Below are 22,278 nucleotides of genomic sequence, written 5' to 3'. Positions count from 1 at the left end.
CTCTTGTCTTTCTTGCATAGATTACAAAAGACTCTCCTTTGCCACGTGCTTGTCACAGATTGCAGGTAATGTCTGCAAGATTCTGACACTGTTCACCTTTAAAGAGTTAACACTGAAAGACGGTGTCAGCATCTTTGCTGAAACTGGAAAAGTGCTCAAGTTTCAAACTCTGGCTAAATAATAGGAGGATTCTGAGGGCTAAGAGCCAAAAAAACCCTAGCAAGTATCACACTTTGTTTCTGTCCACCCCCCTGAAAAAAAAATCACAGAGAAAACAGGGCAAGCAGTTTGCAGGTTAGTTTGCTGCCCCCCACCCCTTGAGGGGACAGCCTTTCAGTTTGGTATGAGGAAGCAGGAAAATAAGAACTATTTGGGGCCAAGGACCAGTAAACAAGCCAGCTTCCAGACAAGTTTGCTAGGGAAGGTGTGCTTGGAAGAAGGGCAGTAAGACCGAAGAGGCAGATTAAGAAACCCAGGGAAATGGCTGGAGGACGTTGCGATGCCAGAGCCACTGCTACTGCCTCTGCTTTCACCTATGAGGTTTCTGTCCAGGCAGGACCACTCACCATTGAGGCTTCCACCAAAGCCCTGAGTTAAGTGGGGAAGTGGATGACCTGGAGGAAAAGCAAGCAGGAGGGAGCAAGAGGGGAGGTGTTCTCATTCTTCCTAAGAAAACGGGGCAATGGACTAGTTACATTAGGTGCCTGTAGTGTACATGAATGCATGGAAACTGGGAAACAAGCAGGAAGAATTGGAAGTCCTTGCACAGTTACAGACCTATAATGTGACTGGAATAAGAAACTTGGTGGGAACTCACATGACTGGAACACTGTCATGGATGGGTACAAACTGTTCAGAAAGGACAGGCAGGGGAGAAGATGAAGACGAGTTGCACTTTATGTAAAAAAGCCATATGATTGCTCAAAGCTTCAGTGTGAAACTGGAGATAGGCCTGTCAAAAGTCTCTGGGTTAGGGTCAGAGAGAGCAACAAGGGTGACTTTGTAGTGGGGGTCTGCTACAGACCCGCAGACCAGGAAGATGAGGCTTTTTTCAAATAGCTAGCAGAAGTTTCCCAATCACAGGCCCTGGTTCTCACGGAGGACTTCAATCACCCTGACATCTGCTGGGAGGGCAATACAGCAGGGCGCAGGCAGTCCAGGATGTTTTTGGAGAGTGCTGGGGACAAGTGCTGAAGGTTCTTGATACAGTCTCTCACAACATTCTCACAAGTAAGCCAAAGAGTATGGGCTGGATGAACAGACTGTAAGGTGGATAGAAAACTGGCTGGAGCATCAGGTGGTACTCAATGGCTCAATGTCTAGCTGGCAGCCGGTATCAAGTGGAGTGCCCCAGGGGTCAGTCCTGGGGTTGATTTTGTTCAGTAACTTCATCAACGACCTGGAAGATGGCATAGAGTGTACACTCAGCAAGTTTGATGATGACACCAAGCTGCGGGGAGTAGATACACTGGAGGATAGGGCTAGGATTCAGAGTGACCTAGACAAATTGGAGGATTGGGCCAAAAGGAATCTCATGAGGTTCGAGGACAAGTGAAAAGTCTTGCACTTAGGACAGAAGAATCCCATTCACCGCTACAGCCTGGGAGCAAACTGCAGAAAAGAACCTGGGGGTTACAGTGGACAATAATATTAATGTGAGCCAACAGTGTGTCCTTGTTGCCAAGAAGGCTAATGGCATACTGGGCTGCATTGGTAGGTGTGTTGCCAGAAGGTCAAGGGAAGTGATTATTTCCCTCTATTCAGCACTCGTGAGGCCACATTTGGAGTACTGTGTCCAGTTTTGGGCACCCCACTATGAAAAGGATGTGGACCAATTGAAGGTAGTCCAGCAGAGGGCAACAAAAATGGTTAGGGGCCAGGGCATATGACTTTTGAGAGGCTGAAGGAACTGGGCTTATTTAGTTTAGAGAAGAGAAGATAGAGGGGATTTAATAGCAGCCTTCAACTATTTGAAGGGGGGTTCCAGAAAGGATGGAGCTAGACTGCTCTCAGTGGTGGCAGATGACAGAACTAGGAGCAATAGTCTCAAGTTGCAGCAAGGGAAGTTTAGGTTAGATATTAGGAAGAATTTTCTCACGAGGGAGAATGGTAAAGCACCAGAACAGGTTACCGAGAGAGGTTGTGGAATCTCCATCCTTGGAGGTTTTTAAGACCTGGCTAGACAAAAGCTTTGGCTGGGATGATCTATTTGAAGATGGTCTTGCTTTGGGCAGAGGGTTGGACAAGATGACCTCCTGAGGTTCCTTCTAGCCCTAATGTTCTATGATTCTACTATTTTCACAGCAGGAGGAAACTTATTAATTGGAAGGGTACTTCAGCTGATCCCCTCTAATTAGCTCGTATGTCCACTCCTATCCCACAGTAACTGCAGTTAAACCACAGTAATTTAATCCAGTTTCATTCAGGGTTAAATCTAACCCAGTTTAAACTTCCATTTATTGCAGAAGAAGGAACAGATGAAACAGTTCAAGTGGTTGAAGTCATAATTCTCTTCTCCCATGCCCTGACTCACATGCCCATTTCTTCCTCTGTCTGAAAACCAACTAGAATAGGAGAAATAAGGCTGATTTAAACCATGAAGCTTGCTTTCCTGCTTTATGAGTGTGGCTGACAGGGCAATTTTTACCTACAAAAGAGAATGCTGTAGCCTGGCTGTTCTGGTGTGTTCAATACCTGACAGGCCCATCATGGGGTTTTACAGCCATAAGATCAGCTTTAACAGAATGACAATGCATAGTAGGAAGACAGGGAGAAGCTAGCAGAAGAGCAGTCCCAAGAGGAAGGAGCTAAAAGGCCCCTAATACATACATCTGATGGGAGAAAGGGAAGAAAATGTGTTACTTTGCTCAAAGAAGGGCAAGAGTGCAGTCAGGCAGTCTTACAAAGAAATGATGCTGTGACGCTTATATAAGAGTGAAGATATGGACATTATATGTGAGGTATATTCTTCCTGCCACAACCACTTTCTGGCTATATCTCATGATCAATTTCAGGTTATCAACCAAATAGATTCCAGGAATAGACACAACAGCAGTTACTTCCTCCTGAGCAACAAGTGGCAACTTACACACCAACAACTTTAGAATCAATTACTCTATTATTTTACAAACAAAATGCTGCAGACTTCTTGGGGACAATCACCATCAGTGGGGACAGGACAAGCAGATGACAATCTACAGCCCACTTCCAACATCTGACATAGGAATACATTTGCTGATGTCCCACAGATTTATGAGGATCTGGGGAACAGGAGTGAGAGGACAGGTTAATAAAGGAGAACAGGCATTCAGGATCAGGGTGTTCAGGGGTGATCACGCCCCATCACTACAAGCTTACTATAAAAGCTGCACATAGGATAAGGAGGCAACAAGGGTATAGAGAGAGAGTCTTGCACACCAGCCCATAGGCACTTTTGTTGCCAGTGATGTATGGTCAGCTCCTGCACTGATGGTTGCACAGTGATGAATCCTGAAGTACTGGGTCTCCAAAGCATAACAAGGTTTGAGTAACATCCCATTGAACTGTGTGTGGTAGGTATGGAGACGACCTCCCCTGAGCAGCATTCTGTTTGCTTCAAGTAGCCCTGCAGGGACTCACCCGATGGCACATGCACATAGGTGGAATCCAAAGCTAAAGACAAGTTACTGGCTGACTGCACAGCTGGGAAGCAGTCCCACCTCCAGCCCACTACGTTCTCACTCTCTGCCCCCATGCCCCTTCATCCATTATTTGTATTATTGCATCTGCTCAGGCTTTGGAATTTCATGCTGGAGCTCATCAAATTCTTGTGAGGGATCCAAGTCTGGGCCAGGGATCATCACCGTCTGAAAGAGCAAGACATAGGATTAGCCTGGCAGTGAACTGACCACAGGGTGGCTCTGCACTCAATAAGCAGAGGGACAGGGACCTCGGTTTCAAGGCAACATGGAAGAGCAAGCAGAGCATTAGGGCAGTGGACAGCCCTCCCACCAGAAGAGGAAACTACTGTAGTGGGGTGCATCCACAGCACTGATATGGCTCCTTCTCTTTCCTGCAGCAATAGGTGAAGGCAAAGCAGCAGCAGCCCTTGCACCAGTCTGCCTGGATGGAAGAGCACACACCAACTGCAAATGCTTGCTTGGCCTGAAGGGTTTTTAAACCTGAAGCTTGCTAAGATTTTTTTTCCAACTATTTAAGTTGGCTTAATAAAAGATATCAGATTCACCCAAAGAACCTTGTCTGCCTCGATCCACGTATTAGCATTTGCCCAACTCTGGAAGCTCCAAAGCCCTGGATCCAAATTCCCATGCACCTGGGAAAGCAGACTGCCACCAGTCAGAAAAACAGAGCAGAATATCGGACCCATCTACGATGATAGGAGTGACTAGGCTTGGAGGGGATGTCTTGAACCAAGGAGTCCAGTCCCTAGGTAACTATGTCCTCTAATAGCCTCCTGCATGGGTTGTCTCTTGTGCATAAGAGCTGCTGCTTGCAGACAAACCCACCCACACCTCACTGCAGAAAGTTCAGCAAAACCAACATCCCTAGTCAATCATGCACAAAAAACTGCTCTATCACATGGTTCACAGAGCAGAAAACTGCAGGCCTGATCCAGAGGCATTACCTTAGTAAGTGGGGTCCTTTGGTGGAGCCCAGGATGGCACTATCTTGCCATGTAGCCGCCAAGAGCTGTAAGGGTTGACTAAGTGCCTCTCAAATACAACGTACTCCAGAACATCTTTTGGCACATCCTCTGCACCATACATTAGCCGTCCAAACTGATCATAAATCACCACGGTCTGTGGGGAAAACCAAGAAACCCATCATGCAGATATCCATGCACAACTGGCAAGGAGACACCACGCAGACAGAGACTATACCTGTCGGGTGTGCATGCGTACTGTCACCTGCCCATAAAGGTTGTCTTTGTTCATCATAGTGAAATGTCGGATTTGAACTGTCCTCGGAGGCTCCAACGACTCCACAAAGCTCCAACGGATGGTCTTGTATCTGTTCCCACGTACCATTTCCTACCAGAGAGGGAATAAAAAGTCACTGATCAGTGTGAGGATTAGTTGATCAATCATCTCCAGTGATCAAGGGAGAGGTAAGCTCTGCCTCCTTCTATCCTAGGGCTCCTCTTTTGCTCATATGGAGAAAAGGGCAGCAACAGAGAGCACAAGCATAAGATTCCTAGGCCCTTTAGGGGTGGTGTTGAGTGCTGCTGCCAATGCTGCAAAGCAATCTCACCAGGGCTTCCTAAAGGGCTCTTTGCTTCCCAAAATGATACAAAAGGTATTTCTCTTACTGACCAAGTAAAGGCAGAAAGCAAAGAAGTGCACCATACAGACTAAAGTGAATCAGAGATGCATAAAGCTTTTGTGAGTCACGTAGTATCTGATGAAGCGAGCTGCTTATGCATCTCCGATTCAGTTGGTCTATAAAGTGCACATCTACCCTGCCATCTGCCTGTCTTCAGATTAAAACAGCTAACGACCTCTCTCTGATCAAGTAAAGAGAAACTTTAAAAGAATACAAGGTTTAAGTTATGCTGTCCCCCTACCATTGCTTCAACAGCCTCTCAAGGAAAGGAAAAACTACACCGCTCTCCCAACTGATTTGTTTGCTCTTCTTATTGACCCCTTTGTATCTTTTCATTGGAAAAGAAATTAATGTGGTTTTGTTAGCTTCCTTGACTGACCAAAGAATCCAGTCGTAGTTACTGTGACAGAGCTGAATGAATGGCTAGGTGTTTTGGAGCCTGCTAAAATCAACAGGGAAGCAAAGAGTCCTCTTCATGGGGAGAAGCAAGCCCTATATGTGGGCCCCACAAAAGACAGAGTCCACTTGACTACCTTTTTGAGAACAAATTCTGGCCCTATAGCAAAGTAGCAACTCTTTAACTCCAATCAGCTCCCAAACTCATGCATCTACAAAAGACTTTTATTCTTCCCCCTGCAGAAATAAGTAAGGAATATATATTGTATGCTGTGAAGTATCTATTCTTTAATCCCCATTTAGAGCTGTGCTTTGTCTCATCTTTCTGCCTTTATTAGGGACATTAATAAAAGGAGGCAGCTCACTGTTCAGACATCAAATGGTTTCTAAAGATCCCTTCCCTTTTCAAGGATGTACTAATTTCCAGACAAATTATTTACCGGGTAGCAACGTTCAGTCACCAAAGAATGAAGCTTGTCCTTGTTAAAACTGCATGTGAAAATACATCAAGTTACCAAAATGTACATACTGGAAAGAGTTCTATTCTGGCAATCTGCCTTTTCCAAAACATCCACCAATAAACGCAAAGGGCTGAGCACTGGACTGTGATTTCAGAGGAAGAAGAAAGGGCAAATGTAAACATGCCTGAGACGCAGCTGTGAAAGACATGTACCACACTCGACTCAATTTGCTTCACTGATGCTTAAAATTCTAACTAAAATGCAGTTCTGAAAGACACTGTGTTGAATCTCTAGAAAGCAGCATATATCAATGTTCCATTGCAATATTTAGGATCAAATCAATTGTAAGCAACCTGATTTCCAGAGGATCCAAGTAGTTCCATTTCAAATATTTCAGTGGGGTATGCAGGTGCTCAGCACCTCTGGAAAGCAGAGGCAACATGTATTTTCAATTTCCTGTTGGCTGGAATTAGAGTATTTGGCCTGCCACTGCCTTAAACCTCATCTTCTTCCTGGAAGTAGCAGCAGGGAAAGACAGAGCTTAAAAGGAAAAAAAAAAACCCCAAAAAACTCAGGAGACACTAAGAAATATGAGACAAGAATGCAAGGCAAAGGAAAATCCTTCACAGTGACACCTCACATGCAGAAGGAATCTTACTTGGTTAGGCAATCGTGGGCTTCAATAAATATCTTCTGCGCCATCTCTGGGAAGGTTTTGGAGCTGAAGTTGGGATCATATTGTTTCACCTTCCGTATCCTGCAAGGACAAGGGTAGGTAAAGTTTTGAGGGTGTTGCACTTAAACCCACAGAGAACACGGACCTCAAGCAAATACAGTGCCCCAAGCAAATAATAATGCAGAATCCCTCACACCCCTCAGGTTAGACAGCACCACTCAATTTAACCCCAGCTTCCAAGAGAAGCTATCAGAAACTCCCTGATACTGTAAGGCAGGGGTTGTCAACCAGGGGTACACGTACCCCCGGGAGTACTTGGAAAGGGGCTAGGGGGCATGCACGGGCAGGCGAGAATGGAGCACCACCACCCACCGCCCCGTGCCACTGCCTCCCGGGAGCTGCAGCGAGGGCAGCAGGTCCCCTCTGCAGGCCACACATGCACCACCCAGCTGGCCAGATCCGGGGGGATGTAAGGTGCCCTTGTGCTCATGAAAAGCTATGACACAGCTCTATCCTACGATTTTGAATAACCATTCACCATACGCAACACAACAATACAGCACAGGCTTAGAGGTTTGCCCTACAATTCATGCTCTGAACTCATGTCCATGTCAAGAACATGGACAAATGAACAAGTTAACAGGAGGCAGGGACTTACTGGGCATCCCACCTACTCCATAACTGTGAGCCTGGCCTTACCTGTCAATGACTGAAAATTAAACTGCAGAAGATTGGCCTGACTTCTCTGAGGGATAAAATGCTCCTGTTTAGCTTTCATGTTCTACAGAGCAAGAGCAGGCATATAGATATTTGGCACAGAGCAGCTGACATGCAATAAATCCCCTCCCCAGCACCTTTTAACTCACTGTAATCTTAGGATTGTTCCAAAGACTCATGTTTAAGTTTCCCATCAAAGTATTCTACTTTTAAAAGCAGAGGTCACAGGAACTAAAAGGAAAATGAGAGTAAACCTGGCATTGGGGTGAAGCTCCTAGGATTGAGACTCGGGAGGTCTGTGTTCAAATCACACCTCTGCCTCCAACTCCCTGCCTGACTAAGCAAGTCATTTGCTTTCCTCAAATCTCAGTTCTCCAAAATACGTGCTTGCCTGCTTTGTCTATTTAGACTGTAAATTCTTTGGGAGCAGAAATACCCCTAGAATACCTAAAGAAGTAAGGCATCAATCTTGCCTGGGGCCTGTACACTGTTGTATGACATACAAAAACAGGGAGTCTCATGTGCCTCAATCCTGTCCATCAGGAGACTGAACATCAAAGCAGATGGCAACCTGAGGATAAAATACTTTTCATGAGAAAGCCAATGGCCTCTACACAATTATCTGTTGCCATCACATGACAGCAGTGAACAGTACTGACATGGGACACTTCAAATACTAAAAGAGATAGATGGAAAATAAAATGGCATATCATTGTTGTAAGAAATACTGAATGGAACTGCTGGCACCCAGAAGCCATTTCTGAACAGAGCTGGAGATACGCACGCTAATTGTGAAATGGTACTTTGCTTGAGCTGCACTGCCCTTTGTTTCAGCGTCTCCTTAGACAGGGAAGACAAGCGAGCATCACCTTCAGGAGGGATGTAAGGGTCAAAAATAGAAGCTGTATTGGAAGGAAAGAGATATCAGGAAGAGCACAACACTGCAGCAACAAGTTAAGTTCTTAAAGGAATATTAATTACTGAACAAAACAAATAGATAAAACACTAGACAATTAGGGAGAGATTTATTCCCTCAATATATTTTTATCCCAAATCATAAAGGAAAAGTTAGAAATAAACAGGACTGAGGGTTTGGAGGATTGAGAAGGGTAACTTCATACTGGTGGAGTGCTAATTCAAAGCCAGCTCAGGTTCTGATCTAAGGTATTGCCATCTGACAGCTCTCTGGTGGCCCATGTGAAATGTGTTCAGTGAGTGGGTCTCAATCCAGGTTCCACAACACATGACCTCCTCTCCCCCAACCAACAAACAACTTGTTGATAGATTACAAGTGAATGGGTTAGATCAGCAATTCTTAACCAAGGTGCTGTGAATCAAATATGACTCTGAAGATAAAAGCAGGGATCTCAAATAAGAATCCATAGTGTCAAAACCATTCTGACTTGCAGTCTTCTGAAGTGTTTGCAACAGATTAATTTTTCTATTATTTTTCTGCACTGAAAAAATTAATGAAAACTAAGAGATGGCATTTTCTGAGGGGTGCCTCACACCTATCAAAGGGGCCTCAAGTCTAAAAAGGTTGAGAGCTACTGGGTTAGATATTGGACACTTCGAACCCTGGAAGCCCTAGAAGTCCAAAAAATCAGAGTACGGTATGCTGCTGTAGAGAGAATTTTCTATGCCACCACCCATGTTGTTCCCATTCCTTGGGCACAGGATTTCTGTCACCCGAACTAAAAGTCTGGGACCTTCCCTGAGAACTAACCAGAAGTCAAGCAAAAGGGCTATTCTCCCAAAGGGGGATGTAAAGTGCGCAAACAAGATGAAAAGCCCTTTTTGAACAGATGAACTAGATCAATAAAGGTCATATTTCTGAATAAGATCGGTTCTACCCCCCCATATCCCTTATCAAACCCTCTAGGAGGAAGACCAGTACATTTTTCTGTTACTACCTGTGCAGGCCAGAGTTATAGAGCGTTCCAGTTTCTCATGAGGGATCACAATCCCTGATGCTCTCATTTTCTCCTTCTGTTCTTCTGGAGTTGTATACTTTGTTTTAACACGTGGGGGCAAAATAAGACGCTTCTTTGTTCTCACTGGGACCACAAGAGAGGACTGAGCCAGCCGAATAGGATTGAGTAAGGATTCTGCACCCTGAGGAGGAGATACAGATAAAGCCAAGCATTCAGGCCTCTCCAAGCAGCAAGACAACAAATCCATCCCATCTCAGCAGATCTATTATGGTAAGCCCTAGAGGCTGCCTGGTAGAATGCATACTTTTCTACACGTTATCACTTTCTGATGGCACACAAAGCAGGGTAGGTTCCCAGTGCCTAGCTGTACTACCCCAGGGGGCCTTGCTATCGATAACCATGCTAACTGGTTCGTGACCTTATGATCATAGGAAAGTAGAGCTGGAAGGGACCTCACAAGGTCATCTAGTCCAGAAGTTCTCAATCTTTTTTGTACCAGGATCAATTTGTAAACATCAATGGCCAGTCAGTCCCAACCCAGTGCCGCCCCTCACGACCCGCTGCCCCCTCCCACAACCCCCCCAGTGTGTGGGGCAGGGGTTGATTGTGTGAGGCATGGGGGGGGCCCACGCAGCCCCTTGCAGACTGGAACTCTGCCAGCCTGCAAGGAAAAAGCCGCAGTTTCCTGCATTTTTCTCCTTTAAAGGAGAATTGATTTTTAAAGTTTGTTCGCAACCCTTTCATATATTCTTATGACACACTTTTGGGTTGTGACCCACGGGTTGAGACACGCTGATCTAGCCCAGTCCCCTGCTCAAGGGAGGATGGTTCCTGACTAAACCATTCCAGACAGAACCCAGTAAAGTGAACTTGGGTTCATGAAACCTAGTGTGCTCTCCCTCCATCTCTCTATTTATATGCACATCTTATTTAATTAGCCTAAAAAGGTGCCTTCTGACTGACTTCAGACTAAGACAGCTAGCTACCTGTCTAAGCCATCCCAGCCAAGTCTGAGTTCATTCTACTTTTGGCAAACAAGGTTCCTTGGGTAAATATGATACCTTGTATTAGACCAACTAAACAGTTGTAAAAAATGTTCTTTGCAAGCTTCTGGGCACAAACACCCTTCTTCAGGCACAGGGAGAGTCTGCTGTTGGTCTGTGCTCTCCTGGATGGGGTAGAAGCCAGCAGCAGACTCTCCCTATGCCTGAAGAAGAGTGTCTGTGCCCACCAGCTTGCAAAAAACAATTTTCCCAACTATTTAGTTGGTCTAGTAAAAGATATCAACCCAAAGAACCCTGATCGTAGACCAACACGGCTACAACCAACACCTGCTCTTGTGCGTTTCCAGGAATAGAGAGTCCAAAACTTCTCTAAGTAGCCTGTTCCAATACTGGACCACCCTCCCTCAAACCAGTGATTTTACCCGGCATCCCCAAGATCCTACCGATACTGCTAGGTGGGCAAACACGATTCACAAGCCCAACACCAGGGATTTCACACAGGCCACCCCAAAGCCTCCCCATCTGTTGTGTTCTTGCCGAGGTCTTAGCAGGGGAGGAAACGGCTCTGTTGCCTTTTCGCAGGCAAAAGGCAAATGGAAACCAGGAGGTGGCATGCTCTGAGGCCCAGCCCCAGCCAGGGGCAGCATCGAGCAGGAGGAGATGGGGGAGCTGCAGGAGGACTGGCTGGGCCAGGCGTCCTCTCCCAGTGCAGCTCGACCAGGCCCCGTACCCACCTGCAGGCAAACCCGGAGGGGCAGCCGAACCAACCCGCGCTGCGTGGGCGCCGCCATCTTTGGCGCGCGTTGCACTGTGGGATTCAGGCGGAGGCCATTCGCGGAAGGGGCGGGGCTTGCGCGGTGGAAAATTCCACTGGCTTTCCCCCCCCCCCCCCCCCCGCCGCCGGTGCTACCAGTTGGTGCGCAGTGCCCCAGCCCACTTCAGGGAGTCCCGGGCTCAGCCCCCCTGCCCCATCCTTTGGGGACCTGAAGGCTCTTGGAACAAGGCTGATTGAGTCAAGGGTGTTGTTTCCTCGGGCAGAGCCAAAGAGGCTCCCACCCCCTCGTGGCATCAGTAGAGTGCTGGGGGGTGAGGGAAGGACGGTCCCCCTGAAAGCAACATTCTCCAGTCCTTGTTGCTGCCGCCTTCTCCAGGACTTTGCTCCCAGCCGCCTTGGTTGTCTCCTCCTGGGCAAACACGCAGCGAGGGTTTGCCTTTGCTTCCGGGCGATGCTGGGCTAAGAGCGCTTCTGGGAGTCCTGTGGGCTAAGATCAAGTATAGCTGAACATGTAAGATCTGTAATGAATTGCATTTTCAGCTACACTGGTCTGATACCCAAGCTGAAAATGCAGTTAAAAATGGCACTGTGTAGTGGAGGGTGCACCCTTGTCAGCTTGGGGTCAGGACTCCCTATGAGAGCCTCGTAGTTAGCTTCCCACTGGCCAGCTTCCAGTGGGAGGATCTCAGCTACACCCCAACTTTATGGAAATGGGAGACCTCCCTAGCTTGCTCCTGTGGCCATATGGCTGAGGGCAAGCAAATCTCGAGGGTGGAACCCCAAGCCTCCGGGTTTGGGTCTGCATGTAGGATACTTCCAAATCCTTTGGCAGTCATCTGAAGCCCCAGGCTGGGGTGGAGGATACTGGCCAGTAGCAGGGTCACGTATGGTTCTTGAATGATTCAAATGGATTCAGATTTGATCTGGCTAATTTGACCTGGAACACGAAAAATTTTCACAAAAAAAAAAAATTGCTGGGCTAAGATCAATGATCAGAGGTCAGGAAAACAGACCTTAAGACAACAGGCTGAGCGCTATGGGACTTTTCAGCCCAGAAAAACACAGGCTCAGGGGTGATCTGGTGGCCACCTATAAGTTTATAAGGGGTGTCCACCAGGATCTGGGGGAATGTTTGTTCACCAGAGTGCCCCAAGGGACAACAAGGTCGAACGGTTATAAAGTCCTGCAAGACCGTTTCAGGCTGGACATAAGGAAGAATTTCTTTACTGTCCAAGCCCCCAAGGTCTGGAATAGCCTGCCATCGGAGGTGGTTCAAGCACCTACTTTGAACGCCTTCAAGAGGAATTTGGATGTTTATCTTGCTGGGATCCTATGACCCCAGCTGACTTACTGCCCTTGGGGCATGGGGCTGGACTTGATGATCTTCTGAGGTCCCTTTCAGCCCTAATGTCTATGAAATATGAAATCAAGCTGCACTGATCTGTTCTCCAGGCTGAGATTGCTCTGAATGGCGTTATGTAGTAGAGCAGGGGTTGTCAACCAGGGGTACACATACCCCCAGAGTACTTGGAAAGGGTCTAGGGGGTACACGTGGGCAGGCGGGGTCAGAGTGCCACCATCCCGTGCCACTACCTCCCAGGAGCAGGGCCAGAAGAGGCCAGGGCACTAGCACCCCTTTGCCAGCAACACAGGTGCCCACCGGCCAGCTGGGGTGGGGGGAGGTGGCACACAGCAGCTGCCACTGCTGTACATCCATCCAGACAGGGAGGGGGAAACCACCTGCCCCCACTGCTGCTATCTCAGGCTGGGCCTGGCTTCTCAAGCACCACAGATGGAGCGAGGCAGGAGCAGCTCTGAAGCTTCCCTTCTCCCAGGGCAGCCAGGAGTAGTGGCAGCAGTAGGTGGGGGAAGAGGGAATAAGAGGGGAGGGAAAGTACTGCTGAACATGGAGGGGAATGGGGGTGCTAATAGAGGGGGATTCTTACCTGCTACAGACACTTAAGAAGAGTCTCTGCTGCTCTTGCAGTGTGGTCCAAAAAGGGGGATATGGCTGCAGAACCCCACCCTCTCTGGATCCACCCTTCTGACACCATGGGGATGTCACGTTGCCCATCACATCTCCTGGGATGGTTCCAAGAGGCAAGCTCTGGGCAGAGAACCACCCCAGCTGCGTTACCATATTCAGCAGTCTACCTGCCTGCCACCCTCTCCAGCTCAAAGTCATAGTTGGCTCTTGGTCTGGTGCTTCATGCCAGGGAGATGTGGACAGAGAGCAGTTACAGCTCCTAACATCACCAACACCATCTTCTGCCTCAGTTCTGGCCTCAGTCTGTGGCTTCACAGCCTCATGCCCAAGCAGTTCTGTGCCACTTGGTAGAGCTGCCAGCTCAGCCCCTTCTCAAGGCAGCTAGGGCCCGTGAGTACCAGGCCAGGAACCAGCTTGCAGCAGCCCAGCCTCCTGGGCTATGGGGAAACTGGCAGAGTCAGTGTCAGGTCAGGGGCTGAGGGGTGCTGGAGAAACAAATGAGCTGCCTGCTGCAGCTGCCTGCTGCAGTCTGCAAGGTCCTGCTGTCTCCTTTGCTGTCCATCCAGAGTGCAACCGCTAAGATCACTCCTCTCTCCTCTACTCTACCCTGCAGATTCACCCACCCTCTGCTCTTTCTCTCTCTCTCTGACTTTCTCTCCCACAGGCCTTCTGCTCCCTGTACTTGCTGGGTCCCTTCTGCCCATAGCTCCACGCTCTGGACAGCTCCCCCTGTCACCTATGTCAAAAACTCTCCTGTGAACTTTGAAGCCTCTTTGCAGACTACTCTGTTAGCATTGTTAGACTTTTATCTACTACCTGTGTCAACCACCAGAGACCACCACCACCACCTCCTTTACAGTATGTTCAATCCTGTCCCCTGTTAAGGAAACTTCTGAAGACTGTGACAGCTCTGATTTCTCTTTAAACCATTGGTGTGTAGTGACCTACCATTTGTGGGAATGCAACATGAGGCCTTTGGCAATGTGATTTTTGAGCCATGTGGAGTAACTCCATTAGGCAGTAGCAAGGGTAGGCTTTTCTTTTCTGTTTGACCCAGCCATTACAGATTAGGATGTACCTAGCCAGCGTGTTATGAATTTCCCACAGGCAGGATTTTGCTCTGCATATTGGGACTCTGTAAAGAACACAGTTCAGTAACAGTGCTCCCTCATTAGTACTAACACTGGAGTTTTATTCAGGGCCAGGTACAGCCACCTTTACTGCTGCTGTAGTAGCACAGCTGGGGTCTAGCGGGTACTATGGTAACTCTGCCCAGTGCCAAGCCCCGGAGTGTTGTACGGAGGCTCATTAGCACTAAGCTATTGACACAACCCTTCCAAACTGCCTCCCAGCTCCCTCTCTGTTTACTCAGCTCCTCTGAGGCTCTTATCACATCAGTACATCCCAGGAATGGGGAAAGGCTGGTGTCCCTTACATCTGCTGCTGATAGGGATGGAATACAGTCCCTTTGTTCCTGGGAGGAAGCTGATAACGAAAGACTGTCCCCTCTTAGGTGCTGGCAAAATTAATTGCATCCAGCAGAAGAAAGCATCCAAAGGGCACTGCTCTGATAGTTACAAGCCCTGAGATCTATAAATAGATCACTTCCAGGACCCTTTAAATATATCTGCCAAACATATTAATATGATCGGTGGCAAGGCTGAGGTCAAGTCCTGAGGCAGAGTGGCCTCTGAATTTCTCCTTGTTGGAGTATGTCCTCTGCAAACTCACTTCTGAGCTGCCTGTTGGTCTGTTCATCCAGGCTCTGTATTTATTGCTGGAAGGGGATGGAGCAGACCACAGGGGTGAACAATGCTTGGAGGTTGGTAACAGTAAATTGAGCTGAGTTCAGTAGAAAACCTGGTCACAGCTTACTGCCAAACAGTGGAGGTGGGTGGCCTCACAGATAAGGTAGACTTGAAGGGGTGATTTGAAAGTAGCTGAGGTGACAGCTCGCTGGACTTCTGGCCCTTCTGTGATAATGTGGGTGTGATGGGTCTTCTGCCAGAGACAACTCTTCCTAGGCCTCTTAGTCTGAGGAACAGTGGTCAGATGGGGATGCAAGAAACCTGGGTTCAATGCCCTGCCCTGCCACAGATTCCCTATGTGATTTGGGGAAAATCTTAGTTTCTCTGTCTTGCAGCACCTTGTCTATATTAGCCCCTCCCTACCTCATGGGGATGCTGGGAGGCCAAATGCTTTAATGTGCTAAAGTGCTCAGATCCTATGGTATCCTATGGCTGCATAAATACACGTTTGCTTTGAGCAGATGCCCAGAGTGGTGTTAGACTGCCCTAAATATAACAGGAGAAATATATTCACTTTGTTCCCTTTTATTTTTTGGTTGTTCTCCACCCTTCCCTCCCCCCAGCTCAAGACTCCAGAGGACAAGATGTTCCAGTGACGGTTCTCTCTGGAAAATAGTCTCAACAGACACCAATTATTCTGTAGTGTAAGAGAAGTCAAGCATAACCACTTCACTCTGTGTGAACAACCTGCCTTACCCCACACACTGTTATGTGCAGCAGGCTTGTACACAGAGGTCTACATGGTCCGCACACCCAGGCACTGCAAATACACCTGCAACGAGATTCCTCTGTTCTGTGTATAATGGCAAATGCAGTGACAGGCACCTCTGTGCTCTGTATGCCCAGACACGCATTAGTCACACAAGCCTGCACACAGACATGAGCATAGGAAGCATAACATGGATCTGTTGACCCAGTGCATGCAAGCACCCCGGGAGTCTGCAGAAATGCTCATGCACGTTCACTTGCTCACGTACACAAATGAGCCAACACGCACAGCACTAGCAGCAGCTTCCTCCTATTCGGTGGTTTTGCTGACATTCCCCGCGCTGATGCATCCATTTCACCACTGACCTCCATTCCGCAGTGCAGAAGTGTCAGTCCCTCACTAGAGGGGGCTGGAACATCATCTCACGGAAGTGCTGGGTGGCTCAAAAATTCTGCTGCCAGATTCTTATCCTTGGGGAGGAGAAATGGAATTCAGCATCCACTTCCTTGTTTCTTCACTGCTTCCTGGTCTGCCCCTTTTGCAAGAGTCATAGAATGACAGCAGTTTTAGTTGGGGAATTATTAGTATTACAATAACACCCCAACTTAAATGAGGGGTGTGTGCAAGGTGCTGTACATACTTCTAGTGAGGGACAGTCCCTGTCCAAAGGAGCTTGCAATTCAAAGGAAAAAAGGTGGCTTAGGTTCTATTCCTTGCTCTGTCCCAGCATTACTGTCTGGTCTTGAACAAGCCACTTAGCTTCTTAAGTTTCTATCTGTAAAATGGGGCAATAGCACCCCCATACCTCATAAGGTGCAGGGAGGATAAGTACAGTAGAGCGAAAGATGCCCCTATACTGTACTAATGAGACCAGATAAGTACCTTAAATAAGTAAGGAAAGTGCCTTCTCTCAACTAATAAGAGGTAGGACTAGAACCAAGTCTTTAGATTCCCAAGACAGTGTCTTACCCATGCTCAGGGCAGCATGGAGGGTTATAGCCCAGTACAGAACATCCCCTGGATGAACAAAATAGCGGTGGCTCCTCCTTTCCTCATTTCTCGTTCTAGCCAACTCCCTGGGTACTTTTGTCTTCCTTTGTTCTTGTTATGTAGCTTAGCTTTGTTTTCTCCTCAGGGACAACAGTAACATTCAGTATAAATTCAACCCTGCCAGGTCTTTGCAAATGGTTGGCAGAAGAAAGCTGGGGGGGGGGGGGGTGTCCCTCCAAGCCCAAATACTCTAATCCATATTTCCTCTTTTCCTGTGCTTGAAATTCAAGCTATATTAATACCCTTCCCAGCTCTGGTTGCCCAATTTCATCCTATACAATGTTAACAAGTGACATCCCATCCTGCCTTTACTCAAGATACTGAAAATAGTTTGATTTCACCTCCTTCCAAGAGCAGCTGGCTTTCCTGTAAAATGAAATCATCACACACATGAATCTCAGTTGCATAGTTCTGGGATTATTCCATGGGGGACACATGCTCCTAGTTCTCTTTTGTTTACAGCAGTGATTTCTACCAGGTGTGATGCAGCACACTAGTGTGCCATGGGAGCAGCAGAAGTGTGCTGTGAAAAATGTGCTGGATGGGACCCTGGCCAGGACAACTCTGTGCAGCTTGATGGGGTCCCCACTGGGCCAGCCCCACGCAACTGGATAGGGCCCCAGCTTGACCGGGTCCATATAGCTGGATGGGGCCCTAGCTGGGCCAGCACCACATGCAGGATGCAGCCCATGGCCCGATGAGTGAAGCATGCCACCAATTTTAATCTATGAAAAAAAAAGCATGCCCAAGTATCAAAAGTTTGGGAAACACTGGTTTATAGAGAATTTCTCTACATTTTTAAGTCCCTAGTAGGACTCAATCTGGCTGCCAGGGTCAGTAGAATAGATTGGTGTCTCTTGTACCTGCCTCTGGTACAGAAATTCTGTGTTTCACAGGATTTTGTGGTCATCAGCTGTGCCCATATATATTAGAGCCAGATGTGGACTTTACAACAGTGAGTGATGCTAGAGCTTGGAGCTTGTTTTAAATGCACATATCTTCACCATTCCAATCAACAGGGAATTCCTTCTTGTTGGACTAGCTTTAGAATTAATAGTCTGTGGGCAGTAGTCACAGGTGAGATGCCATCCAAAAGGGGCAATGGTTACCATCTATTGGTGTGGTACATTAAGCACAGTTTACCTTAGCCAGGCCTAAAGTTATATTCTATATTTAGAGTTGGTGTTCTGGGTGTCTAGAAGGGGCCCAGTATGTTCTTGTTTGTGGGGAAGCTGGAGAGATAAGTTAATATGCTATATGGAGTCCCTGATCATCTAGGTTCAAAGGAAAGTGAAATGTAGCTATCCCTGCTATAGCTACCGGCACCATCACTAGCACAGTCTGTTCCTCTGAGGTTACGGGTATTCCAGCAGGGGCTGTAACAAATAAACTCCCTGAGGGCAGTTCCTAATGCATAGAGCTACAGAGAGGGGTGGGGGGGTGGGATTGTCTCCCTACTTGGAGTGGTGAAGAGAGGGAACTGTTCTAATGTATGATAAGGTGGAGTGTATCAGCTCCTGGAGCAACCCCTGGCAGACCTTCTCTGAAACTATGCCTACTGACAGTGAAATTCTAAGCCCAACTGGATCATTTACTCACTGCAAGACCTCAAGCCAAACCTACTTACCCTCATTGCTTTTTAGTCCAACCGAGCTAAAAATCTGGGTTCTGTACAAAGCAGGTGAGCCAGATGCGGCCTCCAAATTTTCTTGAAGAAATATGGTGGTAAAAATACTTTGATTTGGGGTAAGCAGTTATGGGTATAATGTGAGCATCCTGCATGCGTGACTTGGGAACCTTGGACTTTTCCTAGTCTAGGAGTGGAAGGTTGGCATGTTGTTGTGTGCCAAGTGCACTGAGGAAAAACATCTCATTCCCCCAGTGGAATGAGTATAGTATGATAGAGAAAAGGACTTTTGAATAAAGCCTAGCAACCTTAATGAAAGGATTGCCAAGCTCTTTGTAGGGCAAGGTATCAAGAGTAGGAGAGGGGATGAAGGATGGACTGAGGTTGAAAAGTGCTAGCTTGGAGACTGCAAGACCCAGATTCTATGCTGTGTTCTGCCACTGTTGTCCCAGATGACCCTAAACAATCACTTACTCTCTACCCGATGCCTTGTTCTCTGCAATTACTCCAGCCCCAGCATTATGTTGGCATGATAGACATAAAATTAATAAGTAGGAGGGGTATTACTTTCCCCAGAGGGGGGAACTGCAATGAGGAGGTTATGTGACTTTCTCAAGGGTGTGACTTTTAGCATCATTCCATTGTCATCTGACAAACATTTGGGGGACCTGGGAGTGGCTGCTCTACAGTAACAGTGGTAGAGTTGGATGTAGAACTCAGGACTTGTGGATCCTGGCAACCTCCTGCTTTAACCATTAGACCACATTCCCTAACAAAGCTAGAGTATGCCACTTGATTGCTATAAGAAGTTAGCAAGAAAAGATGGTTATGTCCTTCTGCCTGTCTATTCATAAGACATTCATCTGAGCACCATATGAGGAGCTATCAGGAGCCCTGCATGTGTTTAAGACTCTGGTGACCTGTTTGTGACCTAAAGGGCATAATACTGAGTCGGTTACAAGGTAACCTGGGTTCTATCTGCTGAGCTTGGGCAAGTCTCTCTTCCCCTTCCTACCCTTTTGTGACACATGGTTGCTTGGGTTGCATTTGCAAAGAGCTTCTACAGGCAATCTATGATTACCCCACTCTACGAGTATGCTTAACTGAGCAATGTGCTAGACAGCTGCAATGATGTGTGACCATCCATGCACACTGGGTTGGATAGCAATAACTGTTCTGTTGAGGACAGACAAATAGGGCAGAATCCTGTTTCCTTTTATGTGCCTGAATCATACTTACCTAGCTGAGGTACTGCCATTTTTGGCACGTACACACAGCTTGCCATCTTATTTCATGTGCACAAGTATCACAGATGCACAACTGTCCACATGGCTACTGAGAATGCACATCAGGCTGCTCTGTAGCCTAGCATATACCCAATTCTGTGCACAGATACCTGATCATGTCATGAAATTTTAGTCTAGCAAAACCCTAAAACTAGCAGATTTTTTAGGCCAGTGGAGGGGAAATAAAGCCCTCCCATTATTTAGTCCAATAGCCTAATGGTTAGGGTACTTCCCCAGGGCAATGGAAGACCCAGATTCTAGCCTCTCCTCACCCCAAGGGGGGCTAAGCCTACATTTCTCCTGTTTCCATAGCCTGTAACCACCAGGCCACTGGTTAGGTATCTGGACTGCACTTGATGACCCATTTGCAGACTCTTGGGATAACTCCAAGGCATGATGTTTTCTGACATATTTCTAGGATGACCCAAGAGTGAGTGCTTTCCAGACAACTGGCCCAGATGCTCAGTCAATGTCAGTCTCTATATTTATACAACATGCAAGGGTGCCATGTGGATCTCCATTAACAGAGGTTCTGTCTTCATGTATTTCAAGCCAGACCTCACTGGAGAGGGAAGATTGGTCTCCGAAACACAGTAAATAGGAATCTCGTTCTAGTGTGTCTTCAGGACTTTTGTGTTCAGGAAAGCTTTTGCTGTAACAGCCCTGGGGACTGAAGCATCTCAGTGCCCTTCCATGATACCCCAACCCAACAGCACTTGTTGGTCTCAAAGGATAGGTTTGTTTCCATGATATGTTCACTCCTTGGCAACCAAAAAAGAAGCCCAGTTATTGCCAACCATGTCTGTGTTATGGATACCCACCCATAATGGGACCATCAGCTTAGGGGTGGTGAAGGGACACATTTGGTTCACAGTAATCCAGATTTATGTCAATCTAAACAGAAACAAAATCCCAATGGGGCCCATTACCAATCCCAAGACCAAATCAATCCTGCAACCTCCAGAAGGATCCCAGTGCTCTAGAAACTACAGAATTAGAATTCAGCTCCTAGTACCCTTCACTCATTATATGCCAGCAGTCTATACACCCCTGTTCTCCAAGCTAACATCTTTACAGCTTATATTCCCCACACACAAGGCAGACAAACAACTCTGATGTTCCAGGGACAAGCATGGAGCAATGTGAGCCCTATATGGTCTTATTAGTCACTAGCAACTAATGTGCCTTTCTGTTGGTTTGCAAAATGGGATTGGATTAGTTCTGTAGCTTCCCAGAGCCAGAGTGATGTTGTATCTGTTTTGCCAGACAGGATCCTGAAACATGCCAGGAAATGTTAACCACAAGAGTTTTGATTCAGGACATGGGATAGAGCTATAAACAGCTGTGGCTTTATACAGAGTCAGCAAAGAGTTGTGTAAAACATGACGTGATGCCTGTTTACCAGCCGTGCCATTCATCCCGTGAATGCACTGCTCAGATTTACAAACACAGACTTTGGGTTTGGGGAGAGCTGGGGAGAAGAAGGTTACATCTGGGGTCAACTGACGATAAACATAGGCTGTGGAGCTCTGCCAGTGAGCATCTCCCTGTGCCCAACCCAACCCATTTACCTAAATCCTCACAAATTATGGGTACATCAGAGAAAATGAGATCTGAATTAAAAGCACCCTGTTTCAGTTTTTGCAGGCAAAACCTAGCCTTCTTTTGCCCTGTTCCATTTCCATGCTTATTAAAAAGAGGGAAGCAAAAGCTGCTGTAAGCCACTTTTGTGCTCCTCCATTGTTTGGAGCTGTGCAGTGTTATTCCCAGGCCCCAGTGTACTCAGAGCAGCCTCAGGGCTGCTCTAATATGCTCAGTATCCCATAAAACCCAATGGTTGCATGACATATTCTCAACGTGTCCTCCAAGTTCCAGAGTTGTAACAAGATGGCCAGATGCAGTAGCAGCCTTAGGGGAGGGCAAAGTCAGCGACCGCGCAGGGCCCCATACTTTAGGGGGCCCACATTTGGGTGTGGGGAGGTGAAGTTTTTGCAAGGAAGTGGCTCTATTTGCATTGTAATACTCAACTATTTATCTAATTCCCCCAAAGGATATTAAAAAGATCCATGAGAGAACTGTGGTGGGTTAATATTTATCTGAGTACATACCTCTAAGGGGCCTCAAATTACTCTCTTGCTCAGGGCCCCAACAACCCTAAGACCACCACTACCAGATGCCCAGAGCAGCTGCCACACACAGGGGCAGCAGCTGTTTTTTTCCACCCCTTTCCCCCAAGTCCATTCCTGAAGCAGCTGCCCCAGAGGCCCAGGAGTTACAACACTATCAAGCTGTCCCCTATTCTAGGGTCTGGGAGCAGCTCTCCCCTGTCTGTAGCTCCATCTCCTGGGTGGAGAGGTCGTCTGGGCTGGGTATTCTTTGTGCCCTGTACCACTCCATTTGAGAAGTTTTGAAAATGCCAGGACAGAGTAAATGGATCTTAACAGAAATGAGAATCAGGCCCATTGACTCCCAGTCTGAGTGATAGAATCTGAACTAGGTTGCCAAGGTTAGTTCTTGCCTAATAAC

General features: G+C 47.3%; 1 protein-coding gene across 3 annotated transcripts; it reads right to left on the bottom strand.

Moving 5' to 3' along the window:
• Positions 1-3,096: 3,096 nt before the first annotated feature.
• On the bottom strand, positions 3,097-16,300 carry MRPL45 (mitochondrial ribosomal protein L45). 3 transcript variants are annotated; one of them, XM_025194464.1, is made up of 8 exons: positions 16,155-16,300; positions 9,486-9,687; positions 8,357-8,474; positions 6,838-6,936; positions 6,159-6,207; positions 4,881-5,030; positions 4,625-4,799; positions 3,097-3,845 (listed from the first exon to the last, which is right to left on the bottom strand). In XM_025194464.1, the coding sequence occupies exons 1-7, from the start codon at positions 16,158-16,160 to the stop codon at positions 4,626-4,628; spliced, it is 798 nt and encodes a 265-aa protein (XP_025050249.1). In that variant the 5' UTR covers positions 16,161-16,300; the 3' UTR covers positions 3,097-3,845; position 4,625. The 3 variants fall into 3 exon arrangements, with proteins under 3 accessions (XP_025050249.1, XP_006038046.1, XP_006038045.1); XM_006037984.3 differs by lacking the exon at positions 16,155-16,300 and adding an exon at positions 11,245-11,394; XM_006037983.2 differs by lacking the exon at positions 16,155-16,300 and adding an exon at positions 11,245-11,394 and having other exon boundaries at positions 3,097-3,853; positions 4,634-4,799.
• Between the last annotated feature and the right edge of the window lie 5,978 nt (positions 16,301-22,278).

This window comes from Alligator sinensis, unplaced genomic scaffold (assembly GCF_000455745.1).
Source record: "Alligator sinensis unplaced genomic scaffold, ASM45574v1 scaffold2168_1, whole genome shotgun sequence".
Taxonomy (NCBI): Eukaryota; Metazoa; Chordata; order Crocodylia; family Alligatoridae; genus Alligator; species Alligator sinensis.
The sequence above is the reverse complement of the archived record's forward strand: the minus strand, read 5'-3'. Positions and strand labels throughout refer to the sequence as shown.